Source organism: Alligator mississippiensis, chromosome 7 (genome assembly GCF_030867095.1).
Source record: "Alligator mississippiensis isolate rAllMis1 chromosome 7, rAllMis1, whole genome shotgun sequence".
Taxonomy (NCBI): Eukaryota; Metazoa; Chordata; order Crocodylia; family Alligatoridae; genus Alligator; species Alligator mississippiensis.
Window position 1 is genome coordinate 38,466,596 of NC_081830.1, and position 27,919 is coordinate 38,494,514.

The 27,919-nt window shown below is 50.1% G+C and overlaps 1 protein-coding gene across 6 annotated transcripts in view; it reads left to right on the top strand.

Moving 5' to 3' along the window:
• Positions 1-27,919, top strand: part of SNED1 (sushi, nidogen and EGF like domains 1) — an 87,401-nt gene that overhangs the window by 18,358 nt on the left and 41,124 nt on the right. For 5 of the 6 annotated variants that reach the window (XM_014598783.3, XM_019486080.2, XM_059730866.1 and 2 more), the window contains exons 2-3: positions 24,633-24,920; positions 26,051-26,191. In XM_014598783.3, the coding sequence (XP_014454269.1) occupies positions 24,633-24,920; positions 26,051-26,191 (429 nt within the window). Of the gene's footprint in view, positions 1-24,632; positions 24,921-26,050; positions 26,192-27,919 lie in introns of those variants that run through there. The other variant, XM_059730869.1, reaches the window with a different exon arrangement.

The following is a 27,919-nucleotide window of genomic DNA, read 5'->3' on the forward strand; positions in this document are numbered from 1 at the left end:
CATCAAGAATGGAGGCATTTGAGATTGCTGGGCAGAAATTCCACCTGTGCTTTGAGTACAATGAAAATGCACAAAACTTTATAGAAAAATTGATAAAAATTTGAAGGGAAGTGGGTTCAACTGATCCACTAGAGTCTAAACAGCCTGTTTGAACTAGCATTTCTATTGCTTTAACAATGGAAGCAGCGGGGAGCTCCAAGTCCTGGAGTAGAACTCCCCTTTGCTGGGTGCTGTACGCACAGAAAGCCCTTCGGGGACAGGATCCATTGAGTCATGGGCTGCTTAGCACACACACTCCTGTAACCAAGCCGTTTACACCACAGTACTGTAGTAACCAGATGGTCTATGCCTCACACTGTCTGTTATCTTGGTGCAAGTCCATGTATGAATGCTCTTGGTTAGCATGAGAGCAGCAGTTTCCAACCTTTTTTCATTTGCAGGCCCCTTTGGAAATTTCGAACAGAGGTGCAGACCCCTTTGAATCGTAAGTGTGGGTATGCACATACTTTTGATTGATCATAGTCATTTTTTGTGGACCCACAGGGGTCTGCTGACCACAGGTTGAAAACCACTGTATTAGAGGGCCTATTTGACCGTTGGTGATGCATAGAGGGTGCACGTGTAGCCCCTGAGTGTGGCAGGTGCATCCCCTGCAAAAAGGCATTGCCACTCGGCCCCTGCCACCAAAACTGCTGGTGGCGTCTGCAGGCAGTCCGTGATCACTGCTGGCTACCACTGATGCTGCTGGCAGGCATCTGCAGGTGGTTCACCCCACCCCACCCCGTTGCTGACAGTGCCACAGCTGCCTGCAGGAGCTCCCCACTTACCACTGCCATGCTCCTGCCGCCACTAGCACCACAGCTGCTTGAGGGAGCTTGCCATGCCCCCCAGCCTCTGTATTTGACCACCTGAGCTCAAGATAAAATTAAAATATCCCCTGTAGCTCTCCTTCCCCAACCTGCTTGTGTCTTGCTACCCTCAATTATCTAGATGTGGCATCTTCCTATCTTTTACTCTGGCCTCTGCAGCCTCGGGGTAGGTAGGCGGGTGTGAAGGAAGGAGTACTGAGATCTCTATTTCCAGCACCCCTTGCTGGTGGTGCTGAAAGAGTTCTCCATCTCTAGCAGTTTGAAGGAGAATTGAGAGCAAGTGACATCTAAACAGCAATATCTCAGAGACTGCTCACTGTATAGAGAGGCCATTTGATCTCATCTGAAGACTCTGACTGTTTCCCTCAGACTGGGTAAAAATACAGGTGCCCATAGCACACTGGAGGGGCTGCCATTAAAACGCAGCTGCAAAACTTGGGTCCTGTTTGGTCACTAGAAAGCAGCCTCTACCCTGCAGAAGGAAGCATTCACCTGCTGGAAGGCATTTGCTAGTCCAGGTTCTCAACTCCTGGAAATCAGCTCCATCAGTCACCCTTTCCTGAAGTACCTTCAGTCCTGAAATGCAGGGTCCCAGAGCCAGAGGATGCAACACCATCTCCAGTCGGCTTCTGGAGTCAAAAGCAATAGTGTGTGCAAAGCCAAACAAACTATTTACAGCAGGAGGTGACAGCATCTATTTATTAAGCCAGCTTAGCAGCAGGAAAGACTTCAGGGCCAGCTCATCTGCAGTTGTCTATAGAGAGCCAGGAGCCATGTATGTGGGGTAGGTCTTACCCTTGCACTCCTGCCAGCATGAGCAAGTAAGTGGAGTGTACCACCTTGGTGGCATTAAAGACTGGTGTCAACTGCAAAGAATCAAGGCCACAGAGTCAGCTGGCAGCTGTGGTAGCTTGAGGGAAGCATGGAAGAGCATGCAGCTCCTGTGCAGGGCTGGGTTTCCTCATCTGCCTTGGTCTTCCTGATGATGGAGGAATGCTACTGAGGGTAGAGTTGCCAATTCAAGAAAAATGTTTATTGACACCCAAACTTTTTTACTGATGTAACCCTTCTGCCAGGCCTTAGATGGCAGTAACAATGGCTGGGTTCAAATTTAGGGGTTTAACACCAACCATAGTAAAAAAAAGTTTGGTTGTCAGTTAAAAAAAAAAAAAAAAAGAAAGAAAGCCTTGGGTTGACAGCCCTGGAAAGAACAGTACTGGAGAACTGCAAACTGCCTTGTGTGTAGTAGGGCAGTGAGAAAATTATGCATGTAAATGTATTAATCTGGAGATTTGTCTTTTCTAATCTCCTTGAGCTGCAATCCCTAGCTGATAGTGTATCTAGATCTATTCCGGAAATTGGGGATTATCTGCATTGCTGGAGAGCTCTGAGTTTCTGGGAATAGTAAAGCCATCACTAATGGTCCTTCTCTTTGGACATGATCCAAAGTCTCTCTTTAAGTGAGATGAACAAGGGTTGACTCTTTGATTTTTCCATCAGTGCATGAATCAAGCGCTAAATCGGAATGCCTGCACTATAAATGCACTCCTTAGTCATGTTTTCCTTGGCAGCAGGCTAACCAGGACAGCTCAGAGGAGCCAGCATGCACTAAAAGCAGAGTAGCATGATGAATGAGCCTTCTCAGCATGTGTAACTTTAAGGAAGACTTTGCCTCTCCTTAGCATGGTGATCTCTGCTCTCCCAGGGCTGGAAGCCCTTGGCCAGGGGTTTGCTACTCCTGCAACCGAGTGAACATTCACTCCAATCTTTATTTAAGAACGAGCTGAGGGCTGTGTGCCTCAGAAACTGGTGAGGCCTGTTCAACATCAGTTAGTTTTCTATGCAAACTAACCCCTCCTTGACATCTCTGGGATTGGGCATGGAGCAGAGGCATAGTTCTGTGAGCATGCATGGGGCTAGGGGGAAAGAGCCTGTGAGAGCCACCTTGGAGCATGCGAGGCCAAAGCCTGACCTGCCATTGCTCTCAGCAGAACACGAAGTAGTGACCATCTGTATGCCTAGCAGAGGGCACTTGGGACAGCAGAGGTGCTGAAAGCCAGAAGGTCCAGGTGATGTGAAATGGTGCTGAGGAGGGGCCTAGCCATTGGTTTCAGATGGGTCCCGGATTTTGCCTGTGGTGTGCTAAAAATGAAGCTCAAATCCTGCAAACTGATAGGCATGAAGGCCTGCTCATGGCTATGTGGGGTCACCCAGAATGCAGGGGTCCATCCCCAGGTATCAGGCCTTGGTCAGGTGTCCTGATGGTTTTGGCCTTGCAGCCCAGCCCCCAGCAGAGGATGTCCTACACAGCCCTCCTCTGTGGGTTTATGAGTTAAGGTTCAGGCTCCCTGAGGACTTTGAGACTCCCCTCGCATGAAGGTAGTGGGATTTCCTGGGAGCATGGATTGGCGTTTGCATGTGTCAGTTGGCTGGGGCTCTGGCCAGGGAGCAGAGGGGAGAGGTCAACCCTGCTGTGAAGCAGAGAGCCCCATCCAGCCCAGAGAGCATGCTAGGATGTTGGAGGAACGAGTGGAATATCTTTTTCTCATAATTTTTACAGTGGAAGCATTTTTAAAAGTAATAGCATATGGACTTCTCTTTCACCCCAACGCTTACCTCTGCAATGGCTGGAATTTACTAGATTTTATAATTGTGGTAGAAGGGCTTTTTAGTGCAATTTTAGAACAAGCAACCAAAGTAGATGGGAGGAATTCAATAGGAGGGAAAGGTCCCGGATTTGATGTTAAAGCACTGAGGGCTTTTCGAGTGTTGCGCCCCTTACGGCTGGTATCTGGAGTTCCTAGTCTCCAGGTGGTTTTAAATCCAATCATCAAGGCCATGGTTCCCTTGTTGCACATTGCCCTGCTGGTGCTGTTTGTCATAATTATCGATCCTTATCAAAACGGAACCGGAGGAGAAGAAAGTAGAAGGATTGTGGGTTGGGTTATATGGAGGTCAAGGAGAAAGGGATTTGGTGGTAGAGGTCTGCTACAGACCCCCACACCAAGAGGAAAAACTAGATTTGGGGCTCCTGAGGCAGCTCTTGGAGACCATAAAAACTAGGGAGGCGGTAGTCATGGGGGACCTAAACTACCCAGACATCTGCTGGGAGACTCAGACAGCAAAGTCCCACTGTTCACGCAGGTTCCTATCCTGTGTACAGGACCTCCATCTGATGCAGGAGGTACATGGTTCCACTAGGGGGAATGCCTTACTGGACCTGGTATTGGCAATGGGGATGACATGGTAGGAAACCTACAGATCGGTGGTGGGACAGTGATCACCAAATAATAGAATTCACCATAAGACGTCGAGTGGGTAAGGTAACTAGTAGGGTGAAAATGCTAGACTTTAGGAAAGCTGACTTCAATGAACTCAGGCGTTTAGTCAAGGACGCACTGCAGAGTAAGAGTTTTGAAGAGTTGGGAGCCCAGGAAGGGTGGCTGTGCCTTAAGGAAATGATCCTTCGGGCACAGAAGGAGATGATCCCAGTGCGGGGAAAAAGGGGGAAAGGGGCCAAGAGGCTTCCTTCACTGACCAGAGAAATCCAGAGCAGTCTACGGGCTAAAAGGGGGCATATAAAAAGTGGAAACGGGGAGAGACTACTAAAGAGGAGTATACCTCCTCTGCTCGCGCTTGTAGGGAGGCAGTTAGACGGGCCAAAGCTACCATGGAGCTGAGGATGGCATCCCAAGTTAAGGATAACAAAAAATTGTTCTTTAGATATATAGGGAGTAAAAGGAAGGCCCAGGGAGGAATAGGACCCCTACTAGATGGGCAGAAGCAATTGGTGACAGGCAGGGGGGACAAGGCTGAACTCCTCAATGAGTTCTTTGCCTCTGTGTTCCTAAGTGAGGGGCAAGACAAGGCTCTCACTGGGATTGTAGAGAGGCAGCAGCAGGATGCCAGACTACCAGGCGTAGACCCTGAGATGGTGCAGAGTCACGTGGAGGAACTGGATGCGTTTAAGTTGGCAGGCCCGGATGAGCTCCATCCGAGGGTACTGAAGGCACTGACTGACGTCATTGCTTAGCCACTGGCAGGAATATTTGAACACTCGTGATGCACCGGCCAGGTCCTGGAGGACTGGAAAAGGGCCAATGTGGTCCCCATTTTCAAGAAGGGGAGGAAGGAGGACCCAGGCAACTATAGGCCAGTCAGTCTCACCTCCATCCTAGGCAAAGTCTTTGAAAAAATTATCAAGGCTCACATTTGCGAGAGCCCGGCAGGAAAAATTATGCTGAGGGGAAACCAGCACGGGTTCGTAGCAGGTAGATCATGCCTGACTAATCTAGTCTCTTTTTATGACCAGGTTACAAAATGCCTGGACGCAGGAGTAGGGGTGGATGTTGTATACTTAGACTTCAGGAAGGCCTTCGATACGGTATCCCACCCCATACTGGTGAACAAGTTAAGGGGCTGTGACTTGGACGACTACACAGTCCGGTGGGTGGCAAATTGGCTAGAGGGTTTTACCCAGAGAGTCGTAGTGGATGGGTCGGTATCAACCGGGAAGGGTGTGGGCAGTGGGGTCCCGCAGGGCTCGGTCCTTGGACCGATACTCTTCAATGTCTTCATCAGCAACTTGGATGAGGGAGTGAAGTGTACTCTGTCCAACTTTGTGGCTGACACAAAACTGGGGAGAAGTGGACACGCCGGAGGGCAGGGAACAACTACAAGCAGACCTGGACAGGTTGGACATATGGGCGGAAAACAACAGAATGCAATTCAACAAGGAGAAATGCAAAGTGCTGCACCTAGGGAGGAGAAATGTCCAGCATACCTACTGCCTAGGAAATGACCTGCTTGGAGGCATGGAAGCGGAAAGGGATCTTGGAGTCCTAGTGGACTCCAAGATGAACATGAGTTGGCAGTGTTACCAAGTCATCAGAAAAGCTAACGGCACTTTATCGTGCATCAGCAGATGCATGACGAACAGAACCAAGGAGGTGATACTTCCCCTCTATCGGGCGCTGGTCAGACCGCAGTTGGAATACTGCATGCAATTTTGGGTGCCACACTTCAAGAGGGATGTGGATAACCTGGAGAGGGTCCAGAGAAGGGCCACACGTATGGCTAAGGGCTTGCAGGCGAAGCCCTATGAGGAGAGACTGGGGCACCTGGACTTCTTCAGCCTCCGCAAGAGAAGGTTAAGAGGTGACTTTGTGGCTGCCTATAAGTTCATCACGGGGGCACAGAAGGGAATTGGTGAGGCTTTACTCACCAAGGCGCCCCCGGGGGTTACAAGAAATAATGGCCACAAGCTAGCGGAGAGCAGATTTAGACTAGACATTAGGAAGAACTTCTTTGCAGTTAGAGTGGCCAAGGTCTGGAACGGGCTCCCAAGGGAGGTGGTGCTCTCCCCTACCCTGGGGGTCTTCAAGAGGAGGTTAGATAAGCATCTAGCTGGGGTCATCTAAACCCAGCACTCTTTCCTGCCTATGCAGGGGGTCGGACTCGATGATCTATTGAGGTCCCTTCTGACCCTAACATCTATGAATCTATGAGTGGGTTATATTTCTGCTCCACAGGGAGAGACAGGCCCATAGGGCTGACACTCACCCTTTAGCCCTGGGTTTCCTGCTGACTTAAGATAAAGGAAGGGCTTTATTCTGTCACCCTTCCCTGTTTCACTGCGCTCAGCAGGGGCATATGCAGACATGCTAGTGGTGGGCATGACAAGAGATGGCAATATAATGATGCTTGAAAATCCTAGTCCCTTGCATCCAGTCAGAGCCCTCTGCAAAGCAAGTCAGTATCCTAACCCCGATTTATATGCGAGGTCAAGGAAACTGAGGCACAGGGAGGAGGTGTTGCTTGCCCAAAGTCTCCCAGGTGGTCATTGGCAGAGCCCAGGTCTCCTATGTCACTATTCAGTGCTGTAGCCACTTGACCGCTCTTGCCTTGTTGAACTACAATAGCCCTGTGGATCTGAAAGTCATGCTCCCCCCCCCCCCAACCCCTTGATCCCGTTGGCCGCTTGCCTTGCCTGCTAACAGCAGTGGCCAATCAGCAGAGCTCACTGCAAGGGTTGGGCTGCCTGGTTCCTACGCGCTCCCAGATGAAGCTTGGGAACGTTCTATTTATATCATTAAAGAGTCAGCCAGGACACTGCAAGGGATCATCTGGAATAAGTAACGGAGCCGACGTGATGTCTTCCAGATAAAGATAGTGCTTCTAATTGCCAGCGGGAGAGGCTCCCTGAGTCCCAGTGGTGCTGACTGCCATGGCATAGTTAGCTTGAATGGATGGGATGTGTCGCGTGAAATAACAGATGCCTGGAGTGGGTGGGTTGGCATGGTTCTTGTTTGATCATTTTTCCTGGACATTGTTTTTTCTTCTTGTTTCTGGATTTAATTGGGAGAATTTTGTAGTTGTCCTGGTTTTGCTTATTGTTTGTTTGTTGGGGTTTTTTTATCATTTTCCCTTGTGTTCATTTTTGTAGTTTATAAAAACAGTTTCTGTGTGAATGCGTCATCCATGACACATGTAATCAGCAGGTGGTTCTGTGGGGCTCAGACATATGACAGCAATTAGAAATGTGGCACTCAATCCAGGGGAGGCTGGGAGCCCCTCTCTGAAATGACTGCAGGGTGTACTATGAAAATGTGTTGGTCGCTTTCCATCCTGGGCTTCATGTGCTGAGCAACTGAGCACTGGGAAGACATCTGTACACAAAATCTCTGAGGAAGGGTTGCCATTCCTAACAAGAGCCGTTCTTCACCTTTTCTGTTCTTATTTAGAGGACCTCATCTATAACCAACACAGGGTTTTTAGCCTGTATGTTAGAGGCCAGTGTCCTATTCTGCTAGTTGGCATACAAGTATGGTGTGAAACAGCCCCTACCTCAAAGAACTTCTCACCTAAATAGATACACCTGGGGGAAGAAACAGGCTTAGAGAGGAGAAGGAGCTTGCAGGTCAGTGGCAGAGCCAGGTTTGCAGTTCAGGTCTCCTCCCACAGTGCTGAGGGAGGGAAGATGCTTTTCTCCTCTCCTAAGAAGGCTCCTGCTACATGTGTTAGTCTGCAGCAGTCCAGTGTGGAGAATGAGCCAAGTCTGGTCATCGAAACCAGTGATTCTCAACTAAGGGCTGCAGCACCCTGGAATGCCATGAGATCCATTCAGGGGTACTGCAGAGTGCCATGCAATGTTGGCACTGTCAGGAATCATACATGATTCATATGATAAACCCAGAGATTTTAAACGAATCCATAATGTTAAAAGCATTCTGACCTGTTGTGATCTTTCTGAGTTCTTTGCAAGAGAAGAATTACTCTATTATTTTTCTTTAGTCAAATATCAAGTGAAAACTAAGAGCTGGCATTTTCCAGGAGGGGCCTTGTGTCTATCAAGGGATTCCTTGAATCTAAAAATGTGAAGAAACACTGATCTAGAACCACAAAGCTGTTTTCTCATATGTCGGAAACATATATCCTTCACATTGTTAGGCAGAGGCTGGTTTTGCTTACCCCCTGTGAGGCCAGGCTGGTAATATAATTTATTACCAAACAAACCTTACTTCTCACATGTTCCTTGAGTCATCACAGATGCACCACTGCTCTTTTTCACACATGTAATCCTGCAGAGTACTATGGATTAATTGCGTATGAGTGAACACATATGTACAAGATGGGGAATTAAACTACTTGCAAAGGAAGAGGAGCCCCAGGCTGGGTGAGAGACTTAGAACACAGGGCCTGGCCTACTTTGTGCTCCAACTTGCCTAGGGAAGGACACTTCCAAGTGCACTCCTCCCCCTTGCACAGGCCAAGCCCAGGAATATGGCAGTGAAGCTTCCCTGCGGCTATTCACACACGTGCACATACACAATTGCCCCCAAGATCTCTGGCATGCTTGAGAGCAGCACAGATGGACAGGGTCTGCTCAGATGCATCCTTCACTGGAGACATGAGGAAAAGGTTGTATATGTCCAGAACAGCAACCCTGGAGCCATCTCTGTCATCCTGGGCACAGGGTTACTTGTGTCTCCACCATTGTGGAACCCTGCAGGGTGAGGGCAGGATTTTCAAATATGGCTGTGGAAAGTGAGACTCCAGTCTCCAAGGGAAGACACCCCTGGAAGCAGTGTGCCTTTCAGCAGTGTTGAAGTCAACAGAAGGTGCCCTGTGTTCCCAAAAATCACCCTGCTCTGTGGGGCACTGCAAATGCTGAGTTAGAGCTGGGGTTTCTCCAAGCTAAGGCCCTTCCTTTAAAATGACCAGCATAGAGGCATCTCGGTTCCCTACACTGCACAGGGGATCTCAGCCTGGAAGCCTGGCGTTAGGCACCAAACCCTCCTTTAAAGAAATCTTGGCCTAAACTCCTTCTCATCTTGCTTTAAGATGAGAGAATTGGGGTGGGACTATGGGAATTAGGAGCATGAGTCACATTGCTGGTGGGGGGAGGGGAGGCATAATGGGATAGATGTTTCTATATCCCTCGATTTTGTTTATTTACTTGTTCATTCTCTTCCCCCCCCCTTTGCCTTTCCATCCTGTTCTGTATTTTCTGCTTGTGTCTCTGCAGTGCAAGCTGTTGGGAGTAGAGACTGTTTAGCAGCTCTCACTATTGAAAAGGGATACATGAAGTTTCCAATATGAACATCTTAGCTATTCTACACAAGTGCTAGGGGATTTGGGGGTGCCCCATTTGAAATGCCTTTAAAAGATCCCACCTTCAGAAAGGGCTGAGCATTGTCCTTTAAAACATTGTCCTCATCAAGCTGTGTCTTGTTAGACAGCCGAATCGCTCATTCTGAAAAACCTACGCTGGTATCTCTACACAGAATAGTCGAGGTTGCACCTACATAAAGAGACCTGTGCATACGAAGCATAGTGGAAAATACTGATGCTGAACTCACCCCACTAACCTTTATTCTTTATTTCAATACTTAGGGTAGGAACAAGATGGAGTGGGGGAGTTAAATTTAGCCCTGGTATGTATAATTAAGAGCAGCCTACAGGATGCTAAGCTGGCCACAAAGTGCACCTGTCTAGTGCAGAGGAGCTGAGCTGGCTAGTCCTACATCAGGGAAGATTCTCTTCCACTTAGTTGAATGTTGAGGGAGGCATTTCATAGATTCATAGATGTTAGGGTCGGAAGGGACCTCAATAGATCATTGAGTCCGACCCCCTGCATAAGCAGGAAAGAGTGCTGGGTCTAGATGACCCCAGCTAGATGCTCATGCAACCTCCTCTTGAAGACCCCCAGGGTAGGTAGGGGAGAGCACCACCTCCCTTGGGAGCCCGTTCCAGACCCTGGCCACTCGAACTGTGAAGAAGTTCTTCCTAATGTCCAGTCTAAATCTGCTCTCTGCTAGCTTGTGGCCATTATTTCTTGTAACCCCTGGGGGCGCCTTGGTGAATAAATACTCACCAATTCCCTTCTGTGCCCCTGTGATGAACTTATAGGCGGCCACAAGGTCGCCTCTCAACCTTCTCTTGCGGAGGCTGAAAAGGTCCAGTTTCTCTAGTCTCTCCTCGTAGGGCTTGGTCTGCAGGCCCTTAACCATACGTGTGGCCCTTCTCTGGACCCTCTCCAGGTTATCCGCATCCCTCTTGAATTGCGGCGCCCAGAATTGCACGCAATACTCCAACTGCGGTCTGACCAGCGCCCGATAGAGGGGAAGTATCACCTCCTTGGACCTATTTGTCATGCATCTGCTGATGCACGATAAAGTGCCATTGGCTTTTTTGATGGCTTCGTCACACTGCCGACTCATGTTCATCTTGGAGTCCACTAGGACTCCAAGATCCCTTCCCACTTCCGTGCCACCCAGCAGGTCATTCCCTAGGCTGTAGGTGTGCTGGACATTTTTCCTCCCTAGATGCAGCACTTTGCATTTCTCCTTGTTGAACTGCATTCTGTTGTTTTCTGCCCACTTGTCCAACCTGTCCAGATCTGCTTGCAGCTGTTCCCTGCCCTCCGGCGTGTCTACATCTCCCCATAGCTTTGTGTCATCTGCAAACTTGGACAGAGTACATTTGACTCCCTCGTCCAAGTCACTGATGAAGACATTAAAGAGTATCGGTCCAAGGACCGAACTCTGCGGGACCCCACTGCCCACACCCTTCCAGGTCGAAACCAACCCATCCACCACGACTCTCTGGGTGCGACCCTCCAGCCAATTCGCCACCCACCGGACTGTGTAGTCATCCAAGTCACAGCCTCTTAACTTGTTCACCAGTATGGGGTGGGATACCATATTGAAGGCCTTCCTGAAGTCTAAGTATACGACGTCCACCCCTCCTCCTATGTCCAGGCGTTTCGTAACCTGGTCATAAAAAGAAACTAGATTGGTCAGGCACGATCTGCCTGCCACGAACCCGTGCAGGTTTCCCCTCAGCATAATTTATCCTGCCGGGCTCTCGCAAATGTGAGCCTTGATAATTTTTTCAAAGACTTTGCCAAGGATGGAGGTAAGACTGACTGGCCTATAGTTGCCTGGGTCCTTCTTCCTCCCCTTTTTGAAAATGGGGACCACGTTGGCCCTTTTCCAGTCCTCCGGGACTTGGCCTGTGTGCCACAAGCGTTCAAATATTCCCGCCAGTGGCTCTGCAATGATGTCGGCCAGTGCCTTCAGCACCCTCGGATGGAGCTCATCCGGGCCTGCCGACTTAAAGGCATCCAGTTCTTCCAAGTGACTCTGCACCGTCTCAGGGTCTACGCATGGCAGTCTGGCGCCTTGCTGCTGCCTCTCTACAACCCCAGTGAGAGACTTGTCGTGCCCCTCACTTAGGAACACTGAGGCAAAGAACTCGTTGAGGAGTTCAGCCTTGTCCCCCCTGTCTGTCACCAATTGTTTCTGCCCATTTAGCAGGGGTCCTATTCTTCCCTGGGTCTTCCTTTTACTCCCTATATATCTAAAAAACAATTTCTTGTTGTCTTTTACTTGGGTTGCCATCCTCAGCTCCATGGTAGCTTTGGCCCGCCTAACTGCCTCCCTACAAGCACGAGCAGAGGAGGTATATTCATCTTTGGTGATCTCTCCCTGTTTCCACTTTTTATGTGCTCCCCTTTTGTCCCTTAGGCTGCCCTGGATTTCTCTGGTCAGCCAGGGAAGCCTCCTGGCCCCTTTCCCTCTTTTGCCTCGCTCGGGGATCGTCTTGCTTTGTGCCCAAAGGATCGTTTCCTTAAGGCACAGCCACCCTTCTTGTGCTTCCATTTCTTCAAATCTCCTACTCTGCCGTGCGTCCTTGACTAAAAGCCTGAGTTCATTGAAATCAGCTTTCCTAAAGTCTAGCACTTTTACCCTACTAGTTACCTTACCCACTCGACGTCTTAAGGTGAATTCTATTATTAGGTGATCACTGTCCCCCAGATGGCTACCAATCTGGAGGTCCACTACCATGTCATCTCCCGTTGCCAATACCAGATCTAGTATGGCATTCCCCCTAGTGGGACCATGTACCTCCTGTGTCAGGTGGAGGTCCTGTACACAGGTTAGAAACCTGCGTGAGTGGTGGGACTTTGCTGTCTGCGTCTCCCAGCAGATGTCCGGGTAGTTTAGGTCCCCCATGACTACCGCCTCTTTATCTTTTATGGTCTCCGAGAGTTGCCTCAGGAGTCCCGAATCTCTTTCTTCCCCTTGATGTTGGGGTCTGTAGCAGACCCCTACCACCAAATCCCTTTCTCCTTGCCCCCCATGTAGCCTAATCCACAATCCTTCTACTTCCTCATCCTTGGATTCCATCTTGATGAGGGTTGATGTATATTGCTCACTGACATAGAGCGCAACCCCTCCCCCTTTCTTCCCCACCCTTTTTAAGTCCCAGAGCTGGCTCCTGCTCTACAGTGGCATGTATGTCCATTATACAGACCTGTATTTGCAGACCTGTGGTCATGTTGGGGTGATGGCTTGCCTGCTGGAAAGGAGTCAGGCATCTAGTGTGTCTTTCTGTATATGCATGTAAGTCCCAGCCTGTAACCCTGTCCCGCTCATATCACCCACCCCAGTCACTCTGTTCCTTTGCTGCTTTCACTCAGCATGGCCTAGCCTGCTGACTGGGGATCATCTTGGGTCTGGCAGGCACAGCACACGAGGACTGTGAAGAGTCTTGTGCTTCCCTGGGGATTGTGTTGGCAAGGGGATCCATCCCAAACGCCAATGATGGATTGGGAGCTGAGCTGTGGCTCTATCTGCTTCCAGCTCCCTCTTGGGGAGCAGTTCAAAAGCACCCTCCTATTATTTGCATTCAAGGTGGCAACACACCATCCCCAGCCCGTCTCCCCTCCACTTCCCATGCCCAGGGAATTGGGTCTGGAATAAACTGGAAGAGAGCACCCCTCTGCTTTGGCCTTCTGTGTCAAATAACCAGCATGGCTTCTCTGACCAACTGAGGTCACCAAAGCCTGGGATTGGACCCTTAGCTTGTAAATGGGACAGCAGCCATGACCCAGCTAGCCTGCACGTGCTGCAGGCTGCAATGGATCAGGCCCCACATAGCTCTACTTGAGCAGATCACTCTGCAGCCTGGCCTGTCTCATTTCCCACTGCGAGGCTAGCTGCCTCTTTTTGTAGCACTGCCACCCCAGTTCAGGCCTGTGCAGTAGAGCCAGTTTGCTAAAAAGCAGCTCCTTAAAGGAAAGCTGAAAGGGCTCTGTTCCCCATGCTGGTTTCATGATGCTTTGCAGATGGGAACCTCTCTGATCCCTTTTATTATGTATCTTATGAATGTAAGGATGCCAATCAACACAAGGCTCTTTAGCATCTTTGGGTAAGTGCAATCATTTCTGAGGCAGAATCACTGCAACAGAGCAGACAAGGCAAATATGTCCATATGTGGCAAAGCCCAAGGAGCCAGGAGAGGAGCTGAGCTGGCTAGTCCTACATCAGGGAAGAGTCTCTTCCACTTAGTTGAATGTTGAGGGGGGCATTTAAGTCCCAGAGCTGGCTCCTGCTCTACAGTGGCATGTATGTCCATTATACAGACCTGTATTTGCAGACCTGTGGTCGTGTTGGGGTGATGGCTTGCCTGCTGGAAAGGAGTCAGGCATCTAATGTGTCTTTCTGTACATGCATGTAAGTCCCAGCCTGTAACCCTGTCCCACTCATATCACCCACCCCAGTCACTCTGTTCCTTCGCTGCTTTCACTCAGCAAAACCCTCCTTTGCTGCTTTCACTCAGAAAACTTTCTGATATTCATCAGCAAAAGAAACTACACACAGCAGCATCTTCTCACACAGCCTCAGTACCAAGCACAGAAGGAACCTCCTGCTCCTCTCCCAGCCCCTCCTATTCTTCTCTTTAGGAGAACATCCCTATCTCTGTGAGCTTGGTGCAAAACCAGTGTTTGTCCACTTCATTCATCCTTCCTTCAAATTCCTCTTGCTGGACTGCAAACCCCTGCAAACTCCCATTTCCTTTATCTTGTCCCGAAGCAAACATGGTGGAAGCTGAATGCAAACCTGATGAGTGTGGCAGTGTGCAAGCCTGTGGAGTACAGCGTGCCCCAGGCCTGTACACTTCCATGCCTTTGCAGAAAGCCAAGAAAGTCTTTCTGGACTCTGAAGCTGTAAAGATTCTTCTGCTTGGCCCAGAGGTTCAGGTCTGGTACTTTCTTCAGGCTGAGTCATCCACCTCCTCTGACTTCTTCCGCAGTGATAACTTGATAGACTTGAAGTTGCTCTAGACATGGATGCCACTGTCCGGAAGGGGTTGCATTTAATGGGCAACTGGCCGTGTTCAGGCAGGAAGACTCTGAGAACTCCCTTCTCTTCTTCTCATACTCTACATTCATGTCAACCACTGATGAGCTAAAACTGGGTTAGGAAATAACTCAAAGCCTCCTGCATTTAAAACGTGTTGGGGCCAGATCCTCAGCTGACATAAACCATTGGAGTCCACAGAGCAATGTGGATTTATGCCCCAGACGAGTTCTTGCTGCAACTATGTACTTAGCCGCACAATGCTCCTGTGATTTCCAGGCTGGGTCTGGATTCCTGGGACATGACCAACTGCATGCACACAAAACATTGCTTGAATCCTCAGTTTGCTCAGAAGGGCGAAACAAAACCCAAAAAAATGTAACACCTGCATTTAAGCTTGAATGTTGTTTGTAGATGGAATTCAAGCTTATTTCCCCTGGAATATTTTGCTGTTGGTTTTTATTCAGGCTAGAGTTCAGAGTGTTCGTGGTTTCTTTTCATTCCTGAGATGTGAGTGATCTTTGTGTGCAGATGGCCCATAAGGGATTAGCAATGTAAGAGGGACTTCCTAGGGTGGCGAGTGGCTGCTTTCCTCTGTACCTGGCTCTTCCAGGCTCGTTTACGTCTGATCAAATTCTCTCCTTTGAAAAGCAAGAAACCCCTTGCAAAAGCACTGGCATGCTTGATGGTAGCACATTCACTCAATGCTGGGCTTGTACCCAGCAGCTTATTTGCTAATGCACGCCTGCTTTGCACAGTGCTGTGATTGAAGGCAGGTTATGTGCAGTCTTCTGAGCCCAGCGCACCCAGGAGTTCTAATTGGTGAGACTAATTTGTTGTTTGCTCTCCTGGAGGATGGCCACATGCCAGCATGAAGCCTTGCTGTGCCTGCTGGATTTGTTGCAGACCTGAGAGTGGTCATTTTTAAAGTCTTAATGCCTCTTGTCATTACTGAAGCTAACACAGGAATGGTCAGTATTGGTGTACTGAAACAACTAAAGCCAGCACAACCCTAAAACTTCCCAGCACCTACAGGGCTTTTGCTGATTGGAAAGTTGCTGGAAGGAGAGGTGGCTACCTGGGGACTCGGCTCTACTAACTAGCCTAGGCCCTGGTCATGTGGCCAAAGAGGTCAGACAACAAAAACAAGGGCAGTCCCTCTGACCTCCCGGACTAGGGACAGACATTACACATAAACCTAGCCCTACTTCTTCCCTTGTTGGTGGGGCCTCAATCTGCCCCCCCAGTGGTGATGAGGGAGGGAGTGGGGCTGGAGCAGGCCCTGCACAGCCAGGGCACAGGATGGAGCCGCAAGCAGCTCATCCAGGGGGGCGCAGGGAGGGTGGGGCATGCAGCCCAGGAGGGCATGGGGGGGCATGTGCCCCCAGATCTGCATGCAGGACAGGCCAGCTGTTGCTGTGGGCTGGGGCCGGGCTCTGCTTGGACCAGGCGATGGCAGCACCAAGAGCGGGGCTATGGGGCGGGGGGGGGCTGCAGGCACCTGAAAATTCACCGTAGCCCCCCATAGCCTCCCCTCCCAGCGCCACCACCACCTCCCAGAACACATTGCAGCCCAGCTCCCCGCCGTGAACAGCACGGTGCTGCCTTCCTGTCCCAGCCCACCCTCCCCACCATGCAGATCCCAGGGGAGAAGGGGTGGGGGAAGGGGAAGGCAGTGCCACGCTCTTCACAGTGAGGAGCTGGGCCACACTGCGTTCAAGTCAGGCGGCAGCAGTGCTGTGAGGGGGCAGCTACGGCGAATTTTTGGGTGCCTGCAGCCCCCACCCTGTAGTTCTGCTTCCAGCGCTGCTGCTGTCTGGCCCCAGCCCACAGCAGCAGATAACCCAGCTGGCGTCCAGATCCAGGGGCATGCTCCCCGTGCCCTCCTGGGCTGCGTGCCCCCACGCCCCGCCCTGCACCTCCCCTGGATGAGCCGCTCGTGGCTCTGTCCCACACCCCAGCTCTGTCTCACGCCCCAGCTGTGCAGGGCTTGCCCCTGCTCCAGCCCCACTCTCCCTCAGCACTGTTGCAGCTGCCTGCACTGCATGGTGTTAAAGGGGGACAAGTGCCCCCCAGCCATGCACAGCGGAGGTGGCTGCCATTGTGAGCTGGGCTTTGTACCCCAAGCCCCACTGCAGCTGGCCCAGGAGCAGTCCCACATCATGTGCATCCCGCACATGGCGTTGGGCTGCTCCTGGGTGGGCTGCAGTGGGGCTTGGGGCACGAAGCCCAGCCTACAATGGCATCTGCCTCTGCGGCGCACAGAGGAGGGGGGCACGTGCCCCACGGGGCCTCTGTGCACAGTGGTGGGAGCCCCTGGTGCCCCTGGACAAGCTGCCCGGGCTCAATCCTCGTATCACGCACCTGGCCGGGGCGCCACTCGCCTTACCCCTGCTCCTACCTCTGCAGCACTTTGTCCATCACTGTGAGGGTCTTGATCTGGCCCCCGCCCCTTCCCTCCCACACAAACTGACCTGTTGTCTGCCCCCCCCCCCCCCCTCAGGTCAACTCCCAGAGGCTCCGAGATCGACCCCTCTCCACTGGTGTAAGGGAAGGGAGGGCTGCTACTCTAGCACCCCCCCCCCCCCTTTCCCCAGCTTCTAGCCTGAGCCACTGCAGGCATGTGCCTGAATTTCCTCATTCCAGAGAGAATGTCTGTTCAGTTACAAACTGGTTCAGCCTAGCTAGGTTAGACTACCCAGCAAAAATTGAATCAATTTAGGCTCAGGCTTTTTAGGCTTTAAACTAAGTATGATGGGGGCTGGGGAGGCAGGAGATGGAAAGAGTCTAGAACCTACAAACTGCGAGACATGCAGCAGTACACCCCAGGTAAGTACCCAAGGGGCCCTTTGGGCATCAGAAGGGGGGGGGGGGGCACCAAAGGCACCTTTCAGAGGGCTCAAGTGCCTCTATAATAATGCTAGGAGCATGGGGAACAAGCAGGAACAACTCACACTTCTGCTTGCAGATAATAACTTCGCTTTAGTGGGGCTAATGGAAACCTGGTGGGACCCCACCCATGACTGGGCGGTACGCATTGAGGGCTACAGGTCGTACAGAAGGGGCAGAGTAGGAAAGAGGGTGGGGTTGCTTTCTATGTAAAGGAGCATTATATATCTACCCTAATCAAAATGGGATCAGAGGAGGAGAAAGTTGAGGCATTGTGGGTTAGGATACATGGAGGTCATGGGGAAAGGACTTGGTGGTGGGGGTCTGCTACAGACCACCACACCAAGAGGAAGAGCTAGACTTGGAATTCTTGAGGCAGCTCTCAGAGGCTGTACAGTCTAGGGACGTGGTTGTCATGGGGGATCTAAACTACCCTGACATCTGCTGGGAGGAGCAGTTAGCCAAATCCAACTGTTCATGTAGGTTCTTAACCTGCATGCAGGACCCTCACCTAACGCAGGAGGTATACTGTCCCACTAGAGGAAATGCCTTACTGGACTTGGTGTTGGCTACGGGGGAGGACCTGGTAGGGGAGCTGCAGATTCGTGGTCACCTTGGGGACAGTGACCACCGATCAATCGAATTCACCATACGGCATAGGGTGGATATGATAACTAGTAAGGTGGAAGTGTTTGACTTTAGGAAGGCTAACTTCAGCGTGCTCAGGAGTCTAGTCAATAACGCACTGCAGGAGAAGAGTATTGGTGAGATGGGAGTCCAGGAAGGGTGGTCATTTCTAAAGAAAGCTATCCTTCAGGCATAGAGGGAGACTATCCCAGTATGAGAGAAATGGGGAAAAGGAGCCAAAAAACTTCCTTGGCTAAACAGGGAAATCCTGGGGAGCCAGAGGGCAAAAAAAAAAGGCATATAGGCAGTGGAAGCAGGGGGAAGCTACCAAGGAGGAGTATACCTACTTGGCCTGCACTTGCAGGGAGGCTGTTAGAAAAGCCAAAGCACCTACGGAGCTGAGGCTGGCAACACAAATTAAAGACAACAAAAAGTATTTTTAGGTATGTAGGGAGTAAAAGGAAGGCACAGGGCAGCATAGACCCCTACTGAACAAGAAGGAGCAATTAGTGACAGTGGGGACGGGGCTGAGCTATTCAATGAGTTTTTTGCCTCGGTGTTCCTGAATAGGGCTCAAGATAATTCTCCTAATGGGTTCGTAGATGGGCATCAGAGGGACACCAGCCCACCAACTGTTGACGCTGACTTAGTGCAGAGTCACTTGGATGGACTGGATGTGTTTAAATCAGCAGGCCTGGATGAGCTGCATCCAAGAGTACTGAAGGAGTTGGCCAGTGTCATAGCAAAACCACTGGCACAGTTGTATGAGTGCTTGTGGCACTTGGGTCAGGTCCCAGAGGACTGGAAAAGGGCTAATGTGGTCTCGATTTTCAAGAAGGGGAAGAAGGAGGATCCAAGTAATTATAGGCCAGTCAGTCTCACCTCCAACCTTGGAAGGGTCTTTGAAAGGATTATGAAGGATCATATTTGTGGGAGTCCAGTGGGAAAAATAATGCAGCAGGGAAACCAGCATGGATTCATAGCAGGTAGATTATGCCTGACCAATCTGGTTTCATTTTATGACAGGGTCACAAAATGCTTAAGACGCAGAAGTAGAGGTGGATGTTGTTTTCTTGGATTTTAGCAAGGCCTTCGATACAGTATCTCATCCTATTCTCATAAATAAATTAAGAGGCTGTGACTTAGATGCTTACATGGTCCAGTGGGTGGCAAATTGGTTTGGGGGTTGCACCCAGAGAGTGGTAGTAGACAGGTTGGTATCGACCTGGAAGGATGTGGGTAGTGAGTGGGGTCCTGCAGGGTTCAGTCCTTGGACCTGTATGTTTCAATATCTTCATCAGTGACTGGGATGTGGGTGTGAAGTGTACTCTGTCCAAGTTTGCGGGTGATACTAAATTGTGGGGTGAAATGCACACTCCAGAGGGTAGGGAATGATTGCAGGCAGACCTAGACAGGTTAGAAAAGTGGGCAGTACACAATAGGATGCAGTACAACAAGGACAAGTGCAGAGTCCTGCACCTAGGGTGCAAAAATATCCAGCACACCTACTGGCTAGGGAATGACCCTCTCAGCAGCACAGAAATGGAAAGGGATCTCAGAGTCATAGTGGACTCCAAGATGAACATGAGTCATCAGTGTGACAAAATCATCAACAAAGCTAACTGCACTTTATCATGCATCAACAGATGCATGACAAATAGAACCAAGGAGGTGATACTTCCCCTCTATGCGGCATTGGTCAGACCACAGTTGGAGTACTGCATCCAGTTTTGGGCGCTGTACTTCAAGAATGATGTTGATAGACTCGAGAGGGTCCAGAGGAGGGCCATTTGTATGGTTAGGGGCTTACAGGACAAGCTGTATGAGGAGAGATTAAGGGACCTGGACCTCTTCAGCCTCTGCAAGAGAAGGCTAAGAGGTGATCTAGTGGCTGCCTACAAATTCATTAGGGGGATGTACTAAAGGATCAGAGATACTCTGTTCACCAGGGTGCCTCTTGGGGTAACAAGGAGCAATGGTCACAAACTGACAGAGAGCAGATTTAGGCTAGATATCAGGAAAAATTTGCTTACGGTATAGGTGGCCAAAATTTGGAATGGATTTCCAAGGGAGATGGTGCTCTCCCCTATTTTGGGGGTCTTTAAGAAAAGGCTGGATAGGCATCTGGCTGGGGTCATCTGACCCCAGCACTCTTTCCTGTCTAGGCAGGGTGTCAGACTCGATGATCTGTTGAGGTCTCTTCCATCCCTAGCATCTATGAATCTATGAATGTCTGTCCCTAGCCCAGAAACATTCACTGGTAAGGTCTCAGTTAGACTACTGTAACACACTGCTTCATGCATTAGGAGACCAACCACTTCTTAGTGCATACCTCTTTGCTGCCCTGTAGCCCAGGTTTCAACATATGTCATGCTGTCCAGCTGGTTTCATCACAGTTCTTTTTGCAGGGAGCTCCAGAGAAAGGTTCCCTTGGGGGAACAGGCATATTGATACTTGCCACACTCAGTGTGGTCCTGCATCTCATGGTGACTTCTAGACTTCTCATGAGGCATGAAGGACTCTGGCCCTGGGGTGATAAGCTGAGAGAAGCCCTAAGGCAACTCTTAGAGGCCCCTAGGTGAAATTCCACAGCTCAGCAGAAGGAAAGAAGGAAGGGGGTGGCTTCTCAGGACCCAGTCGTGGGGGTGGGATTTGGCCCTGCTGCGATACAACCAGCCTGTCACTTCCAGCAAAGGTTCTTGGGGTATACCTCTCAAGGGACAACTCTAAGGGTCATCATCAACTGACCATGAGCCACACAAGGTGCCCCGTCCTGTCAACACTTCCTTGCTGTTCTGCACATGTGAAATGTGGAAGGATAGGCAAGTAGTGGGCAGGCTGGTTCCCAGAAGGGCTGCTGGAATGGCACAAGAAGCTTAAATGGAGCTTGTCTAGGCATTGTGCTCACTACTTCACTCTCATTACAGGTTGTAGTTGTGGGAAGTGGGGCACAGAAGGGACACTGGTGGGTCATTCTGTTCCGACTTGCTTAGTTCAGGTGAGATCTCAATGTGCTGCAGCAGGAATTCTCCCAAGCCCTTCCTGATAGAGGAATGCCTGCATTCCCCCTGAGCCCATTTCCTCTTCAGTGATCCTGGCTAAGTACTTGGACTGCCCCAGCCAAAGTGCGACATGATGAAAGCTGATATGGCCAATGGGGCTACCTCCCTTGTCTCTCAAGTACTCCCAAGAGGGTGTTTATGTTAAACTTGGAAGACTAGACTTCCTGGTCCTCCCTTTTGCAACACCGGCATGTGTGGGCCACGTGGGTTGTAGCTAGCTGGGAGAGAAGCAGCATTTTCTGTGGTGTTCTTTTTCTTAGGATCCTGAGAGTGAATCCCCGAGTCAGTGCAAGGCTTCTTCTAAGTCCCTGGGACAGCAGATGGCTCAGGAACTCTTTTTCACGGTTTGGACCAGGAGTTTCTCTTTTTAGTGCTAAGAACAAGGGGTTGGTTTTGTTTTGCTTGGGGTTCTCAGTTGGACAGAGATTTTGGTGTGGGGGTGGCAGTTCCAAACAACAAAGCGCCAAGGTGGATGTTGCAGGGGCTAGTAACCTACAACTCCATGGTATGCCGGATCTGGCCCGGGGAGCTTGAAACTCAAACCAGGTTGCACCCACCAACCACTAGAAAACATTGCTGACTGTTGACTTAGTGTCATGAAGGAGGAGAGGCAATGACAGCACTGACAGCAGTGATGGTATCTGCAAACTCTTGTTCTCCTTATTTTGGTCTATTTGGGGTCAGATCCTGTGCCAGTGCAAGACCACGGTCTCCTGGCTGCTTGCTCCTCATCTGCGAGGGAGGGATCTGTAGCAGTGAACTGTAATTCCCCCCAGGTCATCCAATGGCATAGTTACAAAGGGGGTCACATTGAGGAAAGGTTGTGGAGACTATGGGACCTGGTGACTTCTCTCAGGCACTCTCCTGAGCCTGTGGAACAAGCATAGGCAATACAGCCAAAGATGTCCCCTGAGTCCTGCATGGCATGAAGGGGTGATGTAGCACTTCGACCAGACATTCAGCAGTCCCTTTCCTACTCCTGACCCACAAGGTTCATAGATTCATAGACATTAGGGGCTGGAAAGGTCCTCACAAGATCATTGAGTCCAGCCCCCCTGCCATAGGCAGGAAGTCTGCTGGGGTCAAATGACCCCCACAAGATAAGCATCCAAATGCCATTTGAATGAGTCCATAGTAGGTGCTTGCACCACCTCTTGGGGGGGAGTCTGTTCCAGACCCTGGACACTTGGACCGTAAAGAAGTTTTCCCTTATGTCCAGTCTAAATCAGCCTTCCAGGAGTTTGTGGCTGTTAGACCTTGTTATCCCTTGGGGTGGCCTGGTGAACATCCGTTCTCCCAGATCCTGGTGTACCTCCCTCCCCCATGTACTTATAGGCTGCCACCATGTACCCCCTGAGCCTTCTCTTCTCCAAGCTGAAGAGTCCCATGTCCCTCAGCCTATCTCCTCATAAGGCTTGCTGTCCTGACCTTTGATCATGTGGGTGGCTCTCCCCAGGGTTAAGACTGGGGAGGAAGGAATAGATTTCCAGTAGCATGACTTCTAGCTGCAACTTGGGCATGGCTTTCCTTCTCTTTTGGCTCCAGGCTGGACTGTCCTTGCTGTCTGCTGTACCCACCTAAGACGAAATCATAGGCATCAACAAATAACGTGCTTCATTCTACTAGGGGTCAGTGTTTGGTCACAGTAAATAAAAAAATGTCCACTATGAGGGGACAAGTGTACTGTGATGCTAGGATGCAGTATGATGTGTCATCAAGGCAGGAAGAACATGTGACTGTGATGGGTTGAGATGAATGCACTGAGAAGCAGGATTTATAGCTGTGTTATTTGAGCACCCACTAGATATTGCCCTGGTCTCTGTGCCTTGGACATGTTTCAGGCTTTGAATTTGTGCGGCCAACACTTCCCGTTGAATGTAACAAACATCTTCCATGTTGCAGTATATCCAGGCTGCAGCATGTTGTCTAGAGAAGATGCTTCAGGACTGGTTCTACCTTCCATTGCATCCCAATGGAGTTGCCCCAAAGTAAATGGATGCCATGCTTGCATGACTGTGGGGCCTTTAAAGCGTACCCTGCATGACAGCAGCTGGCTGGCTGGGGTTCAACAGTGGCTGTTCCACTTCCTCACTGAAGAAGCAGCATGTTGTGAAGGAGTGGATCTGTGTGAGCACTGCCATAGATCAGAAGGGTAAGGCCCCTTTGAACAACTCCACCTGTCGTCCTGTGGCTTCTGGTGAGAGGTTGTGGAAATGGATCTCTGCCAGCTCCAGAAATGCCGAGTAGGACAGGAAATGTATTGGGCCAAAAGTGTGAGTGCTTGGCCTTGTCTCTGCCACTGCGGTAGGCCAGGCAATGCAGGGCTGAAGTGTGTGACAAATCCCTGCAGACCCTTCCAATGAGGAAGGCTGTGGATCAGGTGCAGCATCTGTAGGGACAGCACTCCTTGTTGGGCCCAGCACCAGAATATGAGTGACCATCCAGGCTGGTGCGGAGCAGCAGAGAGGCCTGAGGCCCAGAGGTGTTGCAGGCAGACATTGAGGGTCCTGTGCAGAGCTGAGGGGCCAGAGGGCTGTGGCCAGGAGCAGCAGGGCAGCATTCCAAGATGTCAGGAGAAGCTTGTGGGTAAGTTCTTCACTCAGGTCTGAGGCTCCCTCTACCCTGATCCAGCAGGATGAGGTTCAGGCTTGCTGTATATCCCCATCTCCCAGCACTGAACTGTGGGCAGGGAGAGAAAGACAAACCTTCCCCCCCTTCCACCCACCTATTTAAAGCAAGGAAGTGAAGGCGAGTTTCACTGGCCCTGCTGCTTCCCCGCCCAGGCGAGGTGAGAGCGACCCAAATGAACTGGGCGCTGTTTGTTTAAACCACTGCGGCTGCTACAGTTTTCTCAGCTGTTCCTCCTTCCTCTGGCCCATCTCCGGCAAGAGAACAGGGCCTGGTTTGTTCAGCCTGCCTTCCCAGACCCCCAGGCTACAGCTCTCCAGCCCGTACCGTGTTCACAACGGGGAGGTGGCAGAGGAGGCTGGAGGCGGGTGCAGGTGGCAGGACAGGGAGGCCAGCCCCTGGTGGTTGTTCAGCATCACATTTTTCATCTGCAGAGCATCGGCACCTGAGCAAGGGTCATGTTTGTACTTCAAAGGACAGGAAAGGGAAATGCGTGAATATTTATGAAATAAAATCCTCTCTAAAATAAGAATTCAGCCCATGTTCTGGGGCAGGGCCTGTTGGAAGCTCTGTGGCCTTTGGGTCATTCACTCAGCTGCAGCAGAGGAAAGTAAAAATATGTCCTCTATCGGTCTATCTCTGGCACTTGTGCAGCCCTCACTGGTGTGTATCTGAACCCATTCCAATGTTGGATCCTCACAAACCTCCATGAGGTCAGCTGTGACTCCTCTTCCTTCATGCATGAGGCAGAGGGAGGGTAAGGGCCTTGTTCAAACTCTGTGGAGAAGCAGGGATTTGAATCCCAGTCTCCCAGCAGCGACGCTGATGGTCTACTTCTGAGACCATCTTCTCTCTTGTGCTGTCTGTATGTTCCTGCCACATTTGTCTGTTTTCTTCTTCTCCTACAGGTGAACAACAATGGAATCATCTCTTTCCTGAAAGAAGTTTCTCAGTTTACGCCAGTTGCTTTTCCAATCTCCAAGGATCGGCGTGTGGTGGCAGCATTCTGGGCTGACGTGGATAACCGAAGAGCGGGTGATGTGTATTACCGGGAAAGCAAGGACCAGGCCCTCTTGGAGAGAGCCACCAAGGACATTGGGCAGTATTTCCCAGAATTCCCAGAATTCTCTGCTCAGTGGGTTTTTATTGCCACATGGTATCGGGTGACCTTCTTTGGAGGAAGTTCTTTTTCTCCAGTGAGTTGCTGGTGTTTGGTGCAGGGTGGAAGAGGGGAATCTCCAAATCTTTCTACCCGCCTTTCTGACCTCCAGAGAAATTAATTAGTTCATTTGGTAACAGGTGGCCAGGCTACAGGGCTGTCACTGGCAAGGTTGGCACCAGAGCGTTCCAGGCATCTGGGTTCTTTCTACGTGTTTGCACTGCACATGTGCTTTAAATTTTGCTTTTCATGCCAAGGAAAGATTTTAAATATCTGTGATATATTTCCTGCCAAATTCTGTCCTCCCCCTAGTTGAAAGTAAACTTTCATGGCCTCACTTCCAAAGGACAGGCTACTACCAAGTGCTCTATTAGCAACTTTTTTAACTCTGTTGAATGGAGTCACTGGTTTTCACTCAGACAAATTGATAATGTCTAATTCCACACTTCAGTAGCAGGTCTGTTCCACCTGACTAGAATGATGCTGATTCAATGTGAATACTGTTTCTAAGACCTGATTGCCCCAAACCACCTTCTGTGTGGCCCAAATGGAGGTATAAATCTCACTGTCCCCAACCCTAACGGGTGTGTGAGCTGGTGTTTTTATGTCTCACCCAAGCCCTGCTGAAAGACTCTGGGAGTGCATGCACTAGGTGTTGAGGGCCTGCAAGTCACTTCTTACAAATGTTGGGTTTTAAGAATCTGACCTTTTAATTCTTTCCTATGTTCCTTTTTATTTCTTAGCTCTGCTTATTGCCTACTAAGCCTTGGTTAGTGTTTTTAAGCTTTAATTCCAAGCTGTAAGCTCCCAAACCCAAATTTGGACATCTAGAAAAGTGGCTTGTTTCTCAGGGGTTGCACAGTACCCACAGCTCCTGGAGAACCTCGAGGTGCCCTTACCTTTCATCACAAGTGCTAGTTAATCTGTGGTAATCCAGCTTTCTGTGTAGTTTGCTTTACTCTGTGATTCTGTGCTGGAGAATTGCTCTCAGCTGGGGTGAATAGAAACAAGTCCTCTCTCAATCATAACCATCTTGGTACAAATAAGTTTTCACAAATGAAACACGACAATCCAAACTTGCGGGATCTGTTTCCTCTCCTGTCCTGGCTTGGCCATGCTCCCTCCTCTCCTGTAACTCCTCCCTTCACCTCAGTGTTTGTTTTGTAGGTAAACACCTTCCAGATTGTCCTCATCACCGATGGCAAACTCTCCTTCACTATCTTCAACTACGAGTCTATCACCTGGACCACAGGCATGCATGCCAGCAGCGGGGGAGACTTTGCTGGGCTTGGTGGTATTGCGGCCCAGGTAAGCCAGGCAAGCTGCAGACACCCCTTCCTCTCAATCCATCAGTACAGAAGCTGTTGGAGCCACCTCTCTCAACTTTTACTGTATTATTTCTTTCTTGCCAGGAGCATGAAGCAGCCAGGGTAATTTAGGTAGTGGTTGTGCTTTCTTTCTTTCTTCTTTTTTTTTTTTTAAGGTTCTTTAAATACCCACATATTCTCTCACTCTCAAAAGCTAAGACCATATAGAGGGCTTTATTATAGTGAAACCACAGTTCTTTACATTGGCCAGTGTCTCTGTTGCTTTCCTTTCTAACCTCAGATTTTAAGAGCCGTTCTGCAGCTGCTGCAGCAAGCACAGCTTTCACTTGTGTTTTTATTTCATCCTTCTGTGTTGTTGTGTTTTGTTTTGTTTTTTTAAACTGGTGCCCATTCGGATGTGTGAATTTACCACCAGTTGCTCTGCCCTTGGCTCACTGCCTGCGCCCATTTGAGAGTCTCCAGAAAGCAGGAAATCACAGGTGTAAAGGAAATGGACACGTTTGGAATCTCAGAATTCAAAAGTGCAGATTTTATGTATGTAAACAGAGCAGTAACCGCATGCCTTGGAAGGCCGACAGGGCTCCAGGAACGCCCCACCCTAACACCAGCCAAAGAGAAGGGGAAGTCTCAAAAATCTCGCCCAGTGTCAATTTGTTATTGAGTTTGCAAGAATGTGCAGCAGCCATTCAGCATAAGACAAAGCCACACAGCTCTGTGCAAAAGCGTCTGGCCTTGCATGGCAGAGGAGCCTACTTGGCCTAAGCTAGCAGTGCTGTTCTCCCTGACTTCTTTCCGTGAAGCATGTCCAAAACTTGTTTGGACTCACCCTGTGCACATGCTCTATGCAGAATCCCAGGTGCAGAGTCGAATGAAAATAGAATGGAAGTTGCATGCTGTTTCCAAGGGATGAGTCATCAACGTGCAAAGACTGCTGGGGCACAAAGCACTCCCGTTTACCCTGGCTATGCTGAGCCGTGCAGGGGAAGCATTTTGGTGGGCTGCCCCAAGCCTCCCCCAGCTCTTTAGTCCCACCCATTCTGTGTACAGCCATGCAAGGCTTCCCAGCAGGAGGGAAAGCAGGCTCCTCTGAAGTTATTGGCTGCCTTCCTGGCACTCAGAAGGCCCTGCCAAAGTCAGGGCCTTGCTGCACTAGGTGATGTACAGATCCCTAAGCTAAGGTCCTGCTACACCTGCTAGTGTGTAAGTCCACTTAGATGTCTAACCATAAACCCATTCCACCCTTCTCGAGTCCCTGAAAAAAAACATTAATGCAAAGGATGAGTGGACCATCCTCCTCCTCTTCCCCGCATATCATGACTTAGCCCTAAGGCTATGATGACAGGGAGTTACCATAGTAGACATGATAGTGGTTTTTCAGGGACTTGAGCAGAGTGGAATAGACTCACCATGAGGCCTTAAATGGGACCTGGCCCCTCCTGACATGCTTTCCTGTGCATAAAACCCTAGTAAAGAAGATGAAAGGTGGGAGAGGGAGCAGAGGCTGCATCTCCTCCATATTTGCATGTGCAACTGCAGCATACCTGGAGCTAGCTGTTATCTAAAGGGCTGAGTAAGTATGCAGTGCACTGGGTGAGCTTGTGTAGCCTGCTATGTCTTCCTTGCTGTTGGTACCCCTGCTGGCTGTCCTCCTTCCTTGCTAGCTAACACATATACAACTGCACACAACACACCCCCACCACCCAGACAT